This window comes from Medicago truncatula, chromosome 3, assembly GCF_003473485.1.
Source record: "Medicago truncatula cultivar Jemalong A17 chromosome 3, MtrunA17r5.0-ANR, whole genome shotgun sequence".
NCBI classification, from domain to species: domain Eukaryota; kingdom Viridiplantae; phylum Streptophyta; class Magnoliopsida; order Fabales; family Fabaceae; genus Medicago; species Medicago truncatula.
Window position 1 is genome coordinate 17,058,052 of NC_053044.1, and position 21,042 is coordinate 17,079,093.

Consider the following 21,042-nt stretch of genomic DNA (forward strand, 5'->3'; position numbering starts at 1 on the left):
GGGGGTTGAATTGTGTTTTCTTTTTCTCTAAAAATACTTCTTCTGATGATACTTCAGAAGCAGTTTGGGAATGCTTCTGATGTAATAACCAGAATCAGATATGCGGCGGAAAAGATCAAAGCAGAGAAAAGAAAAGCGAGACACAAGCAATTATCCTGGTTCCTTCCACAAATCGGAAGTAGTCCAGTCCCCCTTGCACTTCCAAGGATATTTCACTATAATCACAAAGATTACAAATGCTCAATACTCTCTAAGTATGAGACTTCTCAAAAATGCTCAAGCACGCAGGAAAGAGTCTTCCAATGCTCAAGCACTAAGCAAGAGGCTTCTATTCAAACAACAATACAGAGAAAAATGTTTGACTTTGAACACTTGATATACAATCAGTGGTGTTCACAAATACAATGTAATAAAGACTCTAGACTTGTGAATTTCTAAGATATATCAAATCAGTACAGAAATTCAATGTGCTTTTTAGAATCAAATTGACAGAGTTTTCGCGTTTTTTAACTTGTATATCTCTATCTACAATCTTCAAGTCTTTACTCCTTTATATAGAGGTGTGAAAGAGACGTTGAGATGATTAGCACGTCTAAAGAGTCGTTGAGTTCCTTTGATCATCCACTAGTAATTCTTTGCTTGATATGGGTGTAGTCCTTTGAAGAATTAGCTTTAAATTCATTCCCATCTTGAAGGAACATTTCTGCAGGCATGGCTGTTTTCTTGTCTTGTAGCGTAGACAAAAACAGAGTAATGGAGGTAGTGGTTGTACACCTGTACTTTTGTCAACTCTGTTAAAGAAGGACAAGTACTCAGTGCTCTTCAAATGATCGTTGATACCTCCCTTTCAAATCTTCGTTCTTGTTAGACGAGGTTAAAACGAGAAACAGCTACTTTGAATCTCCAGTTTAAATTCACTGATTAATTGTAGCTTCTGGTGATGATTTCGCTTCTGATGAAACCTTGCTTCGGATGGGCTTCTAATGAGCTTCTTGCTTCTGATGACGTCATTTACTTCAGAAGCACTCCAGCTTCAGAAGCACTTTAGCTTCAGACGTAATTTTCTTCAGATGCTTCGGATTCCTTTGCTTTCCATTGTTCTTCCAAGACCTATTGAAATTGATTGACTTGCCTATGGTCCTGTACACTTGAACAATTATTAGCAAAAACCAATTGACAATTTTTAATACCTTGTTATCATCAAAACTCATTAAGGTTTATTATGAAACACATTTTGTTCCAACAATCTCCCCCTTTTTGATGATGACAAACAATAGTATTTAAAATGTTCAATTGTTGTTGATCTAATTAACAAGTTGACTTCTGGGATAGAGGTTTGTAAGCTCCCCCTGAGTCTAATAGATCTTTAAGGTGAGGTTTGTAAGCTCCCCCTGAGTTCTATACTCGTTAATTAAATTTCAATAAATGCGCACAAGATAATGAAATTTCAGAAGTATTAAAAAAAATACAAAGTGTAGAGAAATGGTTCAGAGCAAAAAGTTAACTTAATCAAGTTAATTTAGTGGGGCTCAGAGCCTAAAAATACTATACAACTACTCCCCCTTTTGTCATCAACAAAAAGTAAATAAAACAAAAGAAAGAGTTTGTGTAAACCAATGAGAAAAACTGTAATTAACATACGTATCAGAGCAAAATTAAAATACAGTAATTATAATCAGATTCAAAAAAAACTTGTAATTAGCATAAGTAATTATCAGCAATTGTTTCAGAAGCAATGAAAGATACATGATAAGCAAGTTAAAATACATAGTCAGAGCAATTTAATACTTAAAATAAAATCTAAACAAGCAAAATTTGGTGTGCAACTATGGTTTGGCTAGTTTAGATACTTGTTCCATCAAGTACTTGATCTGCTCAGACTGATTCTTGAGTTCTTCTGCTTGCTTGTTTACCACTTCTTCCAAAGTATTCACCTTTTGATCCTTAGCTCTCAGTCTTCTTTTTAACCCTTGACGAATTCTGTCAGCTCTTGAAATATAATCACTTTCTGGAAAGAAAGGAGTATTGGCTAATAATAGCACAAATTCTTGCTCTTTCTCCTCTTCAGCAGAGTGAAGTTCTTCCAACTTCTTCTTCAGCATATCATCATGAGTTGTGATGCATTTTGCACAAAGTAGTTCCAGCAACTCATTAAATTCACTCTTCAACCCAGCTTTTAGATTCATCCATTGATCAATGTAGTGAATTGAAGGTGAAGGAACTTTTCTGAGAAGAACAAGTTCTTGAATTTCCTCACTCATCCTTTGAAGCTCTTCATCAATATATTCAGATTCAAGGATGGTATCTGGGATGGGTATATGTTCTGGAATGGTTGTATGAGATGAAGAAGGTTGGTCAGAAGCAGTTTGTTGCTCAAGAATAGGTTGATGGTGAGTTGGTGAAAGGTTAAGATTTTCTGGTTGTTGTTCTAAGTTAGGTTGGGGTAGGTCAGAGGCAGTTTGTTGGTGGTCAGAAACAATGTTTTCAGGAACAGGTTGTTCAGGAACACTTTGCTCTTGGTCAGAAGCAACTTGTTCAGGAACAGTAGGTTCAGGAACAATTTGCTCAGGGACGGTTTGAGTTTCAGTTTGAGAATTTGTTTCTTGGTTTTCCAAAACAGTCTTTTCAGGGACTGTTTTAGAGGCCTTTGTGGGGGTTGGTTGCATTTCTCCTCCTAAATGTTTTTCTAAGTTTTGGAGTGTTGAGGTTTCATGTTGTAGGGGGTCTTCTGAAGTAGTTGCTTCTGGAGCTACTTCAGAGGATTTTTGTGGAGTTTGGTTATTTTGTGGGTTGGTTTCTGGATATTGTACACTAACAGGTTCGATTATGGGTGGTTGAAAGAAATGATCAGCAGGAAAATTCAACTTTTCACAGATTTTTATCCTCTGTTCAGAGAAATTGATTTGTGTCTGCTCATAATCTATGGTATCAAAAACTGTTGATTTAGTGGGTTTGAAACCTGTAAGGAATTTGTTGAGGTGCTGACTCAGAGGAACATTATCTGAGTCAGTAGAGGATGATGAGGGTGAAGATGGAAGCTCAGGAATCTGAATATTGACTTTAGCCTTTGGATTTGAAGGAATACCTGAAGGCTGAGCATCTGATCCATCAGCTTCTGAAGTTGGTTCTGAAGGTGCTGCTTCTGAAGCATTCTTACCTTTCAGTGCTTGTCTTAACAGAGCTGCTCCTTCCTTAACAGTATCCTCTGCAATCTCAGCAGCCAAAGAAGCAATTACTGCAGCTTGTTTAGCATCTAGCTCATACCCTGCTGCTTTAAGCTGTTCATCTCTGTTCTTCTTGTAGATTTCAGCCATTTGCCTTCTTTTGGCTAACTCATTTGCAGTAATTTCTCTGGTCCTTTCTTCTTGCTCAGGAGTGAGTCTGAAGCAAGGTGATTCCAAGGAAACAGGCTTCTGAGCCTTCTTCAAACTAGGATCAGCTTCTTCTTTTCTTAGCTGTTCAGCAGCTTCCTTGATACGCTCCTGAATGCTTCTCTCTCCCTTTGCTCTTTTGATTCTGATTGCATCAAGAGCAGCTTCCCTTCTGGTAGCATCTTCACGAGGAGCAGCTTCCTCAGCAGCAACTTGAACATCTGGCTCTCTGTTTCTCTTCTTCTGAATAACTTTCTCAGAAGCAGAAACTGTTGAACCTTCTGTCTTGACATTTTTAGCCTTTTTGGGTTTTGGTGCTGCAACCTCAATCTGAACAGATTTCTTAGACCTCTTGGAAGGTTTTCTTTGAGTTTCTTCTACCAAGTATTCTTCTTTTGACAGGGCTTTGCTTTTTGTCTTCCTGCTCTTGGCAACAGGAAGAACTCCTCCACACATCTCCTCAGGCACTTCCTTTAAGCTGATTTTGACCTTAGTCCTCTCAAAGTGCTCTCTGATGAAGTTCATCTGAACCTCTAGAAGGTCTTGCTTGCAGATAGGAGGAAAATCAGTCATCAGGGCTGATTTAACATCAGATTCTGTCAAATCTATGCTCAGCTTCTTAAGATCCTTTACATCAATCAGACGCATGGACCTCAGAGTTTCTCCATTGATGATTTTCCCTCTAACAGTTCCCAACTGTTCATCAGTGAAGAAGTCCACCTCCTTTAGAAGTTTGAGAATACCTCCTTGGTGAAAGATTTCAAAGAGAAGCCTCCCATAGGGCACCCAACACCTATTCTTCTGCTGGCTCTCTCTGAGCTGTTGAACCATGTGCCTGAAAATGTATCTGGGCACATTTGCTTCTACACCAGTGATGAAGTAATGAAGGAGGATCTTGTGCTCCAGTGAAGGCTGATCACTACCACCTCCTTTTGGTAGCAGATTTTCGTTCTGAATCTTCAGCATCACTTTGGTGTGAGGTGACATAGCAAAATAAGTAAAGTTTTTAACTTTGTTGTAGAGAGTTTGATTTACAACATCATTGCAAGGGCTATCCTTGACTTTTGTAATGCCAGCTTTATATTCCCCTCCAACTGGCCTTCTGAGAACGAAAGCAATAACATCCTCAGTAATGCATACTGGAACCCCCATAATACTTGACCTAATCTCTATCTGAGAGAATGGTTCCAATCCCATTTCCTTTATGGATTTTCCTTCCAGTTCAGGATTGAGAAGTATTTTCTCAGCTTCTTCAACTTTTGAAGCTTCTCTATCATGAATGCTGGCCCTGACCCAAAAGTGTCGTACTAGTGCCTCATAAGTTGGACCATTTAGAAGGTTGAAGTAGCTTCCCAAGCCTTGAGCGTCGTAGTATTTTCCAATGTCACAGTTGTGAGCAGCCAAAGAGATGAAATCTACTGGACATTCAGACTGAATTTTTAAGTCCCATTCCTCCAAGGACATGGTTCTTCCCTTAATTTCATAAGCAGGAGCTTCTTGTTGTTGCTTGTTCGATGATGATCCAGGAGCAGAACTAGATGAAGCCATTTGATTGATTGAAGAAGAAATGGGTTTCTAGGGTTTTAGGATTTCTTTGCAGAGAAGGTTGAAGACGAAAAAGAAAGTGTGAGTTGTGAAGTGAGTAGTGTGTGTTTGTTTAAGTGTTTTTAGTAAAAACGTTTGCAATTCAAAAGAGACAAACAAACATAGCATTAAAGACAAATTGGGGGCGCGTGTTAGTATGTTTAAAAGCATATAAAACATCATTGCCCTTTTTTGTTATACTCCAATACAAATAGACCACGTCAGAAACTTTTTAGACTAATAAACTTGGTTAATGGGACAGGTGTTACTAAAAAGTAACTGCCAACGATCCCACTAACCCTACTATTCAGAAGTAAAGAATACAACTTCTGAAGTTTTAGTGCTGACGTCATCTTCAGAAGGACATTTTCCTCAGAACATCAGTTAAGAGCTTCTGATGGATCAATGCTTCTGAATAGTCTTTAGAACTAAACTTCTTACTCAGAGACAAGCAAATCTTAATCAGACACAAAGTGCATGTTCAAATTTTTCTTTATAAAATCAAATCTTTCAACAGATAAAGGCTTTGTAAATATATCAGCCCATTGATGCTCAGTATCAATGAATTGTATATCTAAAATTCCTTTTTGAACATAGTCTCTGATAAAGTGATGTTTGATCTCAATATGTTTGGCTCTAGAGTGTAGAATTGGATTCTTTGACAAACAAATAGCAGCAGTATTATCACAAAAGATGGGAATACTGTTAGCATTAATCTGATAATCCTCCAACTAATGTTTCATCCAAAGTAGTTGCGTACAACAACTTCCAGCTGAAATGTATTCTGCTTCTGCTGTAGACATAGCAATAGTTGCTTGTCTTTTGCTTGCCCAGGATATCAGATTCTCTCCCAGGAATTGACAATTTCCACTGGTTGATTTTCTTTCAATCCTGTCACCAGCATAATCAGCATCACAGAAACCAACCAACTTATAATCTAGGGATTTCCTATACAGGAGTCCAAGATTAGTTGATCCTTTCACATACCTGAAGATTCTCTTAACAGCAATTAAATGAGATTCTCTAGGATCTGATTGAAATCTTGCACACAAGCATACACTGAATAAAGGCTGAAAAATGAAGGTTACTCGCCCCCAACTCGCCATGGCCAGTAGAAGGCGAGCAATTCCAGTAGCCAACAGAGATTACACGCCACCAACTCGCAATGGCGAGTAGAAGGCGAGCCCACTCGCCATGGCGAATGATTTTACTCGCGAGGCGAGTTAGGTCGGTTTAGCCTCTCACAGCTGACGTGGCACAAACCCAATGGCGAAGGAACCTCAAATCGCCATGGCGAATGAAGGAGCTCGCGAGGCGAGTAGATGCAGAATCAGAATTCTATAAATAGCCCACTCAACCATCTCATTGATATACTTAGTTTTTCTTAGTTTTTCATAGTTTTCATTTTACAATATTTCTAGAGAGAGAGATAGGGCTTGTTCTTCATAGAGTGAGAGTGATAGAGAGTGGATTCTTCATCCTTTGTTGAGAAATCACAAGTTGTAAATGAATCTTTCTCCTTCAATTCATTCTTGCAAGGCTTCCATGACAATGAGTAGCTAAATCTCCTTTGTTGGGATTAGAGGTACTTGATCTTAGCTTAACATGTAATCTTTTGATCTATAAATATATGGTTCTAGCATTTGATTTGATATTGATGTTATTCTTGCACTTTAATGCTTATGTTTGATTTAATTGTGATTGAGAAATACTTTTGAATCTAGGTTTAGAATAATCATATCTCAAAACATAGGTTCTAGACATGGAATCGATGTTTTGATAATCACCTTTTGTATCCAAACTTAAAGCTTTCTTATCATTCAATAGATTGAGAAATCATTGATTGAACGATAAGATCGACTCTTGAATCATTCAATAGTTTGAGACATCGACGATTGAATGATACAATTGATTTCACAATATTGTTTGGACACGAATAGTATTGTTGAGGGATACGTGATAATATCAAAGAAAAGCTAGAATCCATGTATGATCATTAAGTTACGTGTGACGCTTGATCAAGGAACTCTAATCCTAACAAGTTTCACGCCCTATTAATCTCAATTTTATCGTTTGCAATTGAGTTACTAAAACAAACAACCAATTATCTTTTTAACTTAGAATGGTATTTGGTGTCGAACGGTCCGCGATATCGCACTAGTCCCTGAGGAGACGATATAAATACTTACAATTGTTTGATGCAAAAATACTACAACAAAATTGCGCCGCTTCCAGGGACTGGCGTTAAGATATTGTAGACATTGCAACTATTTTTTCATTTTAAGCATCAGTATATACTCTGTAAATATATTTTCTTTTGTATAGTTATTGGTACTAACCCCTCTTTGCATACAAAGAAAAATTTCTTCTTAGTTATATCCGTTTCAGATTCTCTACATAAATGAAATCATGGTTGATCATGATGGTTTCAACCTCTACAATCAAGTTGAGTATGAATCATATCAACAGTATCAACAATATCCTCCTGAAGACGAACGAATATCAAAGATGGAAAATATTCTGAATCTGTTCATGTAGCAATCCATGATAAACATGCAAGATACTAACCAAAGATTGAACAATTTATCATGCCAAATGTGCTCGTGATTTTCGGATATCAAACCATTAATTGATTTGAATCGTCAATCTTTGAACTCTCAATTTTTATTCGTGGGAGGGAAAAAATGAGTAAAAACCCTTAAGACTTTGGATTCGGGGGTTGGTTACGCGAAGGGAAGGTGTTAGCACCCTAAGCGTCTACGGTACTCCGTAGGAACCTTTTACCTAATTCATCTTGTGCTAAATTGCTTTGCTTATTTGAAGAGATGAAAATAAAATTGGATGATGAGTTAAAACGAAAAAGAAAATTGATTTTAGTTGAAAAGAAAAAAAAAGAAAATTGTTTTTAGTTGATAAGAAAAAAGAAATTTGTTTTTAGTTGAAAAGAAAAAAAAGAAAATTGTTTTTTAATTGATTTGGAAGGACAAGGTCCTCTGCCTACGTACCCGTGAGGGATCAAAACCTCGTAGTTCGGGGTAGAAATTGACGTTTGATTTGTTGAGTGTTTTTTATTAGTTTTGAAAAAGGTTTTGAAATAAAAAAGCCAAGTGGCAAATGAGAATTGATTTGTGTTTTTTATATTGAAAGAAATAGACTTGAAGTAAAATTAGAATTGATTTGAAATTTGATTAAGAAAGAAAATAAAAATAACGATCACTTGATTTGAGAATCAAGGTTTGTTATGAAAATATTTTTTTGTAATTTTTTTGATATTTGAATGCTTTTTGCTGTTTTTTAATAATGAAATTAAACTAAAAAAGCAATAAAATAAAAGTGCGTTAGTTCAATAATATAAATAGCATTTAATATATATATGTATATAGGACCAGAACACTCTGGAGAACAAAAATATAATATTAAAAATTAATTTAGGACCAGAGCACTCTGGATTAATTTAATTAACAAGGACCAGAGCACTCTGGATTAATTTAATTAAGAAGGACCAGAGCACTCTGGATTAATTTAAATTAAAAGAAATAATATTAACAATTAATATAGGACCAGAGCACTCTGGATTAATAGAGAGAAAATTAAAATGCATGAAAAAGAAATTAAAAATGCGGGGGACCAGAGCACTCTGGATGAATAGAGAGAAAATTAAAATGCATGAAAAAGAAATTAAAAAAAAAAAAGGAGATGCTGGGGGGTAAGCAAGAAATAAAAGGGGGTGCAGGAATTAGAAAAGAGAATTGGGCTTAAGAAAACTGAACCGGGTCGGTTTCTATGGGTCGGTCCATGGGTTGAACCAGTGAACACGTATATAAGGGTTGTGGGTCACAAAAATTGTCATTTTTCATTGTTTTTCTCTCTCTTCTCTTATTTCTAGAGAGAGAAGCTCTGCCTTCTCTCTAGAATTTCTTCATCTTCTCCGGTGGAGAGATGGTGGTCGGAGGTGATTCCGGCGCGGTGGCCGGCGAGTTTTCGCGGCGGCGCCACCGCGCCGGAGTTAAAAACTTCTCCCTTTTTTATTTTTTTTCGTCCTCTCTCCTTCTTTTCACTCACTCTTTCTGATTTTAAACTCAAAAATTATTTTTACTAAGCGGTTTGACCTAGATCTAAAGAGAAAAAATATACTACCTTTTGGTAGATCTGGTTTGGATTTGATGATCTGTTGCGCTAGGGTTATGATTTATGATGGTTTGTGTGATGATATTGTTTGGATTGGGATCGGTTTTGATGGGAACCGATTTGGGGTTATTGTGACTGGAAAATACTGGAAAGATGAGTTATGTTGTTAATGTTTTGATTTATGTTCTTTTGGTGTATTTTCGGCCTGCTTGTGTTGGCTGGAAAACTGTTTTCTTTTTGTGTTTTTGCAAGTTGGAAAATTGTTTTTTCTTCTCGTGTGTGTGGGGCCAAGTCGTTCTTTTTGGCTGGTTTGGTGTGTTGTATATATATAGCTGGATTGAGATGTGGAGTTTCTTAAAGCAGCAACAAAAATTACCTTGGTTTGGATATAGGGAACACGACAGGCTGTGAATGAGCTGTGTGTGAGCTGTGTGTTTGGATATTATCAGACAAAATTTTGGCATTAAAAATAAAATAAAAGGACTAAAAATAAATAAGATAAAATAAAGGTTAAAAATGAATTTAAGGTTAATAAAAGATGGAAACTAAATAAAAATGAGAATTGAGAGAAAATGGCCCGATTCGGAACCAAATATGAGGTATTTTAAAATACCTTTCTGTCGAAATTTCGTCTAAAATAACGAAAATTCTGGTTTTAAAAATACGAATAAAATTTGATAAAAATAGAAAAAGTGGTCAAAATTTGGGGTATGACAGATGCCCCTATTTAAGTTTCTTCGTCACGGAGATTTAAAAAGAAACTTTTAAATCAACAGGTCGAAGAGACTTAAATATTAAGTACACCAATTTTGACCGGTTGGAATGCTAAGAATGCAACGCTCATGAGCATAATGATATGAATGCATGCGATGCAATTATGAATGCAACACCGACAAAAATAGAATGACTGAGGACCAAAATGACCAGTATCACTGGGGAGAAAGAAAAAACTGCATATTACCTTTAAATTGGTAAAGACGACATTACAAGAAAGTAAACACATGTCCATTACCTCTAGAATTGATAAAGATGACATCACAAGAAAGATAAACATATGTCTATTACCTTTAGAATTGGTAAAGATGACATCACAAGAAAGATAAACATATGTCTATTACCTTTAGAATTGGTAAAGACGACCCTGGAGGAAATAATCATGCCTATTACCGTGAATTAGGTAAAGACGAATACACAAAAGAAATCATGCCTATTACCGTGAATTAGGTAAAGACGAATATGCAAAAGAAATCATGCTTAATACCGTGAATTAGGTAAAGACGAATATGCAAAAGAAATCATGCCTAATACCGTGAATTAGGTAAAGACGAATATGCAAGAAAGTAAATCATGCCTATTACCGTGAATTAGGTAAAGACGAATATGCAACAAAGTAAATCAAGCCTATTACCGTGAATTAGGTAAAGACGAATATACAAGGAAAGAAGTCATGCCTATTACCGTGAATTAGGTAAAGACGAATATGCAACAAAGTAAATCATGCCTATTACCGTGAATTAGGTAAAGACGAATATGCAAGAAAGTAAATCATGCCTATTACCGTGAATTAGGTAAAGACGAATATGCAAGGAAAAGATCATGCCTAATACCGTGAATTAGGTAAAGACGAATATGCAACAAAGTAAATCATGCCTATTACCGTGAATTAGGTAAAGACGAATATACAAGGAAAGAAGTCATGCCTATTACCGTGAATTAGGTAAAGACGAATGTTATCGCGATTTTCGGGTGTCAAGTCATTAATTAGGCTTGAACCTTTCAATCTTTGATATTCTCTATTTTTTCTTGGGAAGGGCAAAATTGAGAAAAAACCCTTAGAGTCTAAGTTCGGGGGTCGTTTTCGCTACGGGAAAGTGTTAGGCACCCGGAACGATTATGGTATTCCATAAGAACCGTTCTCCTAAGTTTATTTCTACGCTTTATTTTTTTTATTGCCTACTTATAAAAAAAGGTTTTATTTGAGTGAAGAATGGGGAAAGAAGATGATTGAGATTTTATTTTACTTGGCTTGGAGGAGTTTTAACTCATTGCCTACGTACCCTTTTAAGGGATCAAAACCAAACGTAGTTCATTCTCGAAAATTATTTTTGTTTTTTGTTGGTTGATTTTAAGTTTGAAAAAGGAATTTTGATGAATGGAAATGAGAGGCCTCAAGGGCATGAGATTTGGAAAATGTGAGGTGGAAGTAGTTATTTTGCAAAATAAAGTCTAAGTATGATTAAAATTTATGGCTTAATTGCACTTTTCCCCCCTATCTTTTGTTAATTGTGCGATTTTGCACCCCCTCTTTTTTTTTGAGCGATTTTGCACCCTATCTTTTGCCAACTGTGTTTTGTTCAAAATCATCATTAAAAGAGGGGAAAAGGGGCAAAAGATAGGGTGCAAAATCGCTCAAAAAATATAAGTGAGGGTGCAAAATCGCACAATTAACAAAAAGATAAGGGGCAAAAGTGCAATTGAACACAAAGATGGGGTGAAAAATCAGAAAGGGGGCAAAAAGATGGGGTGCAAAATCGCTCAAAAAAAAAGAGGGGGTGCAAAATCGCACAATTGGCAAAAGATAGGGGGGAAAAGTGCAATTAAGCCAAAATTTATTAGGTTTTTTACTTAAGAAAACAAAAGGAAAATGAGGAGTTTTGACTCCTATTTTAGAAAAAAGGTTTTCAAGTGAGGTTATTCACATTTTTTTTGGAAAAGGATTTTTGTCTAAGCGTTGTAAAACCTAAGCATACATCTAAACATACATTCCCTAATCATGCATCTAGAATATCCATGTGGGGTGTGTGCATGTGTCGGTGCTCGTGTCGGCGTACATGACTTATAGTGTCCATAGTCCTTTACATTGAGTCCTAAATACATGCTATGGTCTTGCAAGGAATTAAAAGGAAACTAATCTACCTAAAATTATTACAAACCCATTTGATATAGAAATGAATAGAAAAAATAATGCCTAAACTATGAGATGGATGAAATGTGAAATGAAATGGTTAGTATCATCAGGCATAAAAACGGTAAAAAGGTAAACAAAATTGAATAGAATAGCAAGAAAAAAAAAAAGAGCAATGAAATGAAATAAAATGGCAAAACATACCTAAAATTGGTTATAACACTTAGACATGCACATGACCTATAATCCTCCCATCATAGCAATGTTAAAGGGGTTTGATTTTGAACTATAATGTGAGAACAAATAGGACACATTCAAGCCAAGAATTATGACACATTTTTAAAGATACTTTGTACTTTATTTCTTGATAAAAACACACATTACTTGCAAAACAAGAAAGAAATGAAAATCTACATCCACAATCAGCAAAACACACATATGATCAGTAACACATTCACCATGAAATTGCACACCAATCATCCACATCACATGCCAACATTTTATGAGAAATATACCACAAAAAATGCACAAACTTATATCCAAAACACAAATTGATCAAGAAAAATATCACACACATTTTTATCATTTTTAAACCCTTAAAAAAAAAAAAATCACAAATGTATCAAGAAACATATAACAATTTTTTAGGAATTTTTAGAAAAAAAAATTGAGCACACCGAGGTTCAATTAGCAAAAAAGCAGGGTGCAGATAGCAAGAAAATAGCAAAAACGAAAAAAGAAAGGCCCGAACCAAAACCAAGGGATCCGGATTCACAGGGAGCGTTGGATTGATCCAGGGAGGGAAACCCTAGATCCAACGGCCAGGAATGAAGGGGATTGGACCGGTCTTGGACCGGTCCGGTTCACTGGCTTATATATACATGCTTACACCGGTTTTTTTTATTTTTCTTTGTTCTCTCTCTCTCTAACCTAAACCTAGTGAGAGAAGCTCTCATCTCTCTCCTCTCTTCCTCGCCGGATTCCTGGAAATGAAGATGATCTTCATCTTCTCCGGGGAAACTTGTTCCTCCGGCGTGGTGGCCGGCCGCCCCAAGGGTGGCGGCGCCGCCGCCGGAAGTTGAACAACCTTCTCCGTTTTCAAATTTTTTTACACTTTTGGAAATCCTTTTTCGTTCTAAACACGAATCCGGCACTGATTTTTTCGTACAAGGCTTAAATCTTTGTAGATCTACACTTTTATTCACGGTTTTGAAAAAGATTTTTCTTGATTCTTTTTAGTTTTTTTTGTTGAATGAAAGCTTTGGAACTTTGCAGATCTATATTTGATTCGTGTTTGTTGATATTTTCAAGCAAGAAAGGTTCGGTTTTAGTGTTACCTGAGATTTTGCTTGGAGATTTTGTTGAATTTCTTCGGAAACACTTGATTCTTCGTTTTCTGTGTTGTTGATTTGGTTGCTGGACCGGAAATAAACCGGTGCTGTTCCTTCTTCTTCTTCACCGGTTCAGATTCTGCTTCTTTTTCTCTTCTTCTCAAGCTTTCGAATCCTTCGTGATCGTGCTTGAATTCGTCGCCAATGGTGATGAATTCGCACTGGAATTGCGAAGGATTTGATTCGATGATGATGATTCGTATAGAATCTCTGAGAATCACAGGAAAAAAAGATGAATTTGATGAATTTGGAAATCTAGGGTTTATGTGATTGTTCTTGTGATTTTTTCTGTTTTGATCTGTAACTGCCAAGAGAGAGAAAGTGTTCTCTGTTTGTTGAGGTGGCGTGTGATTAATGGAACCCTTCTGGAAATTCTGACACTGTGTTGTATTTATAGCTGACATGTGTACTTGAGACCCAATGGGGTGATGACACCTGGACTTGCACTGTGTTTGATTCAAGGACCTTCCTGCAAAATATAAAACTTGCGGACCGGACTGCAATTAAAAAAGATCTAAATGCAATTAAAAAAAAGTTTTGGACTAAAATGCAAATTAAAATAAAATTGGATTAAAATTGGTAATTTGAGAAAAACGTAAAGTGAAACAAAAAATAAAATCAACAAAAGGACTAAAACGAACCAATTACTGACATGAGGTATTTTACAATACCTCCCTGCCGAAATTTTGACAGGAAAAGACCAAAATGCCCCTAGGGACTAAACTGACCCAAACTGACTCAAATGCAATTTTTGAAATGATTTTTAAACAAAGACTCAACAATGATTTGTACAGACCAGTTGGAAAGACTCAGAGGCAAACACAGGGACTAAAATGGGTTCCACTGCAGGAAATGACCAAAATACACTTTCGTATGATTTTTTTGAAATAAAGCGCAAGAAAAGTAATGCGATGTTTCTGAGACTTCTTAAATGACTTGTAATGCAAGAAAAGACATTTTGAATAATTTTATGGAAGAAAATCGAGCTTGAACGTACTTTGAGACAGAGATAGTAAAATATGCAGATGAAAAGAGAGCAAAGATTCAGAGTAAAACAACAGCGAATTGACAAGTATCAGTGTTAGAAAAGAAATTTGAACGAGTATTTTTAGGTCCAAAATCAGGGTACAACAGCTGCCCCTATTTAAGTTTCTTTGTCCGGAGGGTCAAGAGACGGAGTCTTTGGCTTGACGGGACGAAGATACTTAAATATTAACATTTGCACTGTGTTTGGACGTAAAAATACGCTCGTTCATTTTCAAATATCATGAATGCCATGCAACATTTGGATTATGAATGCGAGACAAACGAGAGCTGGAACTAACAAAAGATGTCATATCCATTGCGGGACTGATAGACATTGACAAGATAACAGATAACAGGGTAGACAGGAAACTAGAAGCAAATTGACGGGTACAAGCTGCTCTTGGATTGAGCTGGGCACTTGACCGGGAATAAAAGCGGACAAACAGGTGCGAGTTGTTCTTGGATTCGAACTGGTCACTCGACCGGGGACATAGAGAAGGTAGACAGGTACGAGTTGTTCTTGATTCGAACTGGTCACTCGACTGAAAGCAAAGGCAAATAGACAGGTGCGAGCTTGTTCTTGGATGCGAACTGGTTACTCCACCGGAGACAAAGACAAATAGACAGGCGCAAGCTGCTCTTGGATTGAGCTAGCCACTTGACCGAACAGAAACAGATAGACGGGTACAAGCTGTTCTTGGACTTGAACTAGCCACTTGACCAAAATCATAGAAACATAGACAGGTACGAGCTGTTCTTGGATTCGAACTGGTAACTCGACCGATAACATTGAAAAGTAAACGGGTGCAAGTCATTCTTGGAGGCGAACTGGTTACTTGACCAAACAGAAACATATTCACTGGGGATTTCTTTTCTTATTTTGACAAGATATAGATTGAGATTGACTTGACGTCGATTTGATTTGAAAGGTAGAAATTGACCAATATTATTGGCTCACAAGGTTTTGACAGAGAACCTGACATGAGTATTGAATTGAGACTGATGTTGACATTGGAAATGCAACATGCATGAATGATATGACAGTTTCATTAAATGCATGGGCACGTAATATGCATGATTATGCATGTATGAATGTTTGTAATGCATGACTATTGGCGATTTGTAGGCACAATTCAGCAGAGACAAACAAGACACTAGAGTATTGGGCACGCAGTGGCTCGTGCTATATTACACATTCCTGGAAATCCTCTTTGGAGATGACGTCGTTGGGAGACGTATCGGAACCATGGCTGAGGGCAGGTAGTTATGCAACTTGCTGGGGATAGAATCTCGGAAGACTCTACTGGGGATAGTGCCGTCATTGCTGGGCATTTCAGTGCCGGATGTATCGTGGATGTCGCATCTGTGGTCAATGCTTCTTGCATGTTATTTTTTCAATTTTCATTCACTTTTTTTTTTTTTTTTGCATCCCATTTTTTCCTGGATCGCCCTTTTGGGTTTTCGATCCACCGGGGAAATAAATTCTTTTCATTGCCCCATTTTTTCCTGAACTGCCCTTTCGGGTTGTCAATCCAGCGGGGTGCTTATTTTTGCCTAAGCCGCCCTTCCGGGTTTTCAACTTAGCGAGCCTATTCATTTGCATGCGTTTTCATTCTGTTTTTTCATTCTTGCCATTGACCACAGACTATCCTGGAGGAGAACCTGTTTGTAACATATATTGAAATAGACACCAACACACACTCGCTCATGCATGTTTCGTTTGAATGTACCCTGTTGCTCAGGTTTGCTTTCAAAAAAACTTTTCAATTTTCAAGATGTTTGTTTCAAGCATTTGTCATTATTAAAAAATAGAAGGAAAATGTTTTTGAACATAACTTTGAAAGTAAAAAGAAAGTAGAGTTTCAAACAAAAGCACAGGCTCAAATTGACGTATAAGAGTGGTGGTCAGCCGAAGGCGTGACTCCACGGATTTACAAAGCTTGGAAAATGGTAATTTTATTGGTTGGTGGTACATTGAACACAGCAATCATTACATTTCCTAGAAACTTTGAATTCGCAAGCATAGGAGCTTTTGATGAAGATGGTCATTAACAGCTGCAGATGCCCCAAGGGGGACGGTGGTTGGCCAGATATAGTTACTTGCCTTTTGTTTCAATCTCATTTTTGCATGAACCGCCCTTCCGGGTTTTCGGCTCATCGAGACGCTCATTCTTGCCTGAGTTGCGTTCAATCTCAGCGAGCTTTTATATATATACTTTTTGTCCCTTATTTTTGCCTGGACCGCCCTTTCGGGTTTTCGATCCACCGGGAAGCGCATTTTTGCCTAGGCCGCCCTTTCGGGTTTTCGACCTACCACGCTGTTCTTTTCATATTTCTAGGCAAAGTATTTCTTGACTATATCGGCATTCACTGGATTTGGAAGTTCTACACCATCCATGTGTGTAAGGATTAAAGCACCACCGGAGAAGGCCTTCTTGACAACATAAGGACCTTCATAGTTAGGCGTCCACTTGCCCTTTGGATCGGGTTGCTGGCTTATCCTCCTTTTCAATACAAGTTCCCCTATCTTGAATTCTCGAGGATGGACTTTCTTGTCAAAGGCAGTCTTCATTCTTGCTTGATATGACTGTCCACGAGCCATGGCATCCATACGCTTTTCCTCCACCAGATTCAACTGATCATACCGGCTTTGGCACCATTCAGCCTCGGATAACTCTGCTTCCATGATCACACGGAGAGATGGGATCTCCACTTCCAAAGGAAGAACTGCTTCCATACCATATACAAGAGAGAAAGGGGTTGCCCCGGTTGAACTGCGCACGGTAGTACGGTAGCCATGCAAAGCATAGGGTAACATCTCATGCCAGTCCTTGTAAGTGGTTACCATCTTCTGGACAATCCTCTTGATATTCTTGTTGGCGGCCTCAACAGCACCATTCATCTAAGGTCTATAGGGAGAAGAGTTATGATGCTCAATTTTGAATTCTTCACAAAGAGCTTGCACCACATTGTTATTCAGGTTGGTACCATTGTTGGTAATAATCTTGCTGGGAACACCATATCGACAGATGATGTTGTTCCTGATGAACTTAGCTACCACTTGCTTGGTCACATTGGTATAAGATGCTGCTTCAACCCACTTGGTGAAGTAGTCAATTGCCACTAAGATGAAACGATGACCATTTGAAGCCTTCGGTTCAATTCTTCCAATCATGTCGATGCCCCACATTGAAAATGGCCATGGGGAGGAGATAGCATTGAGAGCGTGCGGAGGCACATGAATCTTATCAGCATAGATTTGACATTTGTGGCACTTTCTGGCGTGCTGGTAGCAATCATGCTCCATGGTCATCCAGTAGTAACCTGCTCGTAACAACTTTCTTGACATAGTATGCCCTGTAGCATGGGTCCCGAAGGTACCGTCATGTACATCATGCATTAACTGCTCCGCTTCGTGTTCATCAACACATCTTAACAATACCATGTCATAATTTCTCTTGTACAGAATATCTCCATCTAACAGGAATCTACTGGCCAATCTTCTCAAGGTCTTCTTATCTTGGTTGGAAGCACCTGGCGGATACTCACGGCTCAGCAAGAACTGTTTGATGTCGTAGTACCAGGGTTTATTGTCAACCACATTTTCACCAGCCTGATCGATCACATCCCCAATAGCGAACACATGTGAAGGTCTTTCAAGGCGTTGCACTTTGATTATTGGCACATCATTCCAATGGTTTACTCGAAACATGGAGGATAGAGTAGCAAGAGCATCAGCCATTTGGTTCTCATCACGAGGAATATGGTGCAGCTCAACCTTTGTAAAATATGTCAGCAAACGTCTCGCATAATCACGATAAGGAATCAACTTAGCATGGTGGGTCTCCCATTCACCCTTTATCTGGTTGATGACGAGTGCAGAATCTCCATAGATGTCGAGGTGTTTGATTCTCATGTCAATTGCTTCCTCGATCCCAAAGATACATGCTTCATACTCAGCCATATTGTTTGTACATTCGAACAGAATCCGGGCGGTAAAAGGAATGTGATGCCCCTGCGGGGATACAATGATTGCCCCAATTCCTTTACCATAAGCATTGACAGCACCATCAAAGACTAAACCCCACTTGCTATTGGGATCTGGACCTTCATCAATCAACGGTTCTTCGCAGTCTTTTGATTTCAAATACATGATCTCTTCATCGGGGAAATCGAACTCAATTGGTTGATAATCATCAAGAGGTTGGTAAGCAAGATGATCGGCAAGAATGCTACCTTTGATTGCCTTTTGAGTTTTGAACACAATATCATATTCAGACAAAAGCATCTGCCAGCGTGCAATCTTCCCGGTAACAGCAGCTTTCTCAAAGATATACTTTATCGGATCCATTCTGGATATCAACCAAGTTGTATGATTCACCAAATAATGACGCAGGCGCTTAGCGGCCCAGGCCAGAGCACAACAAGTCTTCTCAAGCATTGTATACCGAGTTTCACAATCGGTGAACTTCTTGCTTAGATAGTAGATAGCATGTTCTTTCTTTCCAGTCTCATCTTGTTGACCAAGTACGCATCCCATGGATTCATCAAATACTGTCAAATACATAATCAGAGGCCTTCCTTCCACGGGTGGGAAAAGGATAGGTGGTTCCAGTAGGTAATTTTTGATGCTATCAAAAGCTTCTTGGCATTCATCATTCCATACAATAGGCTGATTCTTTCTGAGTAGCTTGAAGATCGGCCCGCAGGTTGCGGTCATATGAGATATGAATCGGGAGATGTAATTCAAACGTCCGAGGAAACCTCTGACTTGCTTCTCGGTCTGTGGAGCTGGCATTTCTCGGATGGCCCGGACTTTATCAGGATCGACTTCAATGCCCTTTTGGCTGACAATGAAGCCTAATAACTTTCCGGATCTGACGCCGAATGTACATTTATTAGGATTCAATCGAAGCTTGTACTTTCTCAACCTTTCGAACATCTTTGTCAGATATTCAACATGTTGCTCCTCATCTGTTGACTTTACAATCATGTCGTCCACATACACCTCGACTTCTTTGTGAATCATGTCATGAAACAGAGTAGTCATCCCTCTTTGGTAGGTAGCACCAGCGTTCACTAAGCCGAATGGCATCACTTTGTAGCAGAAAGTACCCCACGGAGTGATAAAAGACGTCTTTTCTCTATCTTCAGGGGACATTTTGATCTGATTGTAACCGGAGAAACCATCCATGAAGGAGAACACCTTGGACTGAGCAGTATTGTCAACAAGCACATCAATATGAGGTAATGGGAAGTTGTCTTTTGGACTGGCTTTGTTCAGGTCTCTGAAGTAAACACACATCCGGACTTTACCATCCTTCTTTGGCACAGGTACAATATTGGCAACCCATTCAGGGTACTCAACTGTCATGAGGAAACCCGCATCAATCTGTTTTTGAACCTCGCTCTTAATCTTGAGAGCCATATCTGGATGAGTCCTTCTCAATTTCTGCCTAACGGGAGGACATTCAAGCTTTGTGGGGATCCGATGCTCTACAATCTTAGGATCTAGACCTGGCATATCTTCATACGACCATGCAAAAATATCCGGATATTCCCGGAGGAGCTGGATGATCTTCTTTTTAACCCCTTCCTCTAGAGCAGCACCGATCTTGATTTCTCGCTTGTTCTCCTCGGTACCTATGTTGATAAGCTCAATCTCTTCCTGGTGAGGCTGAATGGCTTTCTTTTCTTGCTCAAGTAGCCGAGTGATATCATATGGTATGTCATCACCTTCCTCATCTTCGGCCTTATACACTGGGAATTCAAAATTCAGAGGGAATGCAGGGTTACTGTGCCCAACGGGTTCATTATAGTTCAATCTGCGTAAAATGGTTGGATGATTTTAGAAAGAGGTTTTTTTATGCAGATTTTTGAAATTAATAAGAAAATACAGATGTTTTGGTTTTTTCTGGCATTACCATTATTTCCAAGGAAAAAAAGCACTAAAAATAGCAGTCGTGAAAGAAACGACAATTTTTTTTATTAATCAACGGCAATGCCGAAACAAACATGCCCTTACAGAAAATATCACTCTCGCTTTGGGCAGAGCGAGAGGATTGTTATTTTGAAAAAACAAGATACTTAAGCAACAAGGTATATTACTCGGAAACATGCATGATTAAGGGAATGTCAATGGCATCCCAATCTCTCGCAATGCCTCCTGGTGTAACAAATACAGGCCTCGGGCCAAATCCAGTTGCTTCTTCTGTGATTGCGTTGACAAACCCAGCACTATAGAATGCCCCGGTGGAAACTCCTGAAGTTGGGGAAAAGCCAAGACCTTCCTTATGCTTGTTCTCACGGAGTTGTATTAACCTGCCCCAGCCGGCAGCTTGACCCTCTTGGACGGCTCTCTGTGCATCCTTCAAAGAAGCCATGGCAGTTCCATCCCTTTTAGGCTCCGTACCTTCGACAGTTAATCCTTGAAAAGCGGTCCCCTCTGCAGACCCTGCTTCTATGCAAGAGAAAGATGATAGCTGGCTAACCAGGTATGCTTCCTCTCCAGGAATTGTAACAAGCTTTCCGCTTTTTGCAAATTTCAACTTCTGGTGCAAAGTAGAGGTCACCGCCCCAGCGTCATGTATCCACGGTCTTCCCAAGAGACAGCTGTAAGAGGCATTAATATCCATGA

General features: G+C 38.4%; 1 protein-coding gene across 1 annotated transcript in view; it reads right to left on the bottom strand.

Moving 5' to 3' along the window:
- Positions 1-7,383: 7,383 nt before the first annotated feature.
- LOC120579526 (uncharacterized) overlaps positions 7,384-21,042 on the bottom strand; it is a 28,022-nt gene continuing 14,363 nt past the window's right edge. Inside the window, exon 6 of the mRNA XM_039831943.1 lies at positions 7,384-7,481. Coding sequence (XP_039687877.1) covers positions 7,384-7,481 — 98 coding nt within the window. The remainder of the gene's footprint in view (positions 7,482-21,042) is intronic.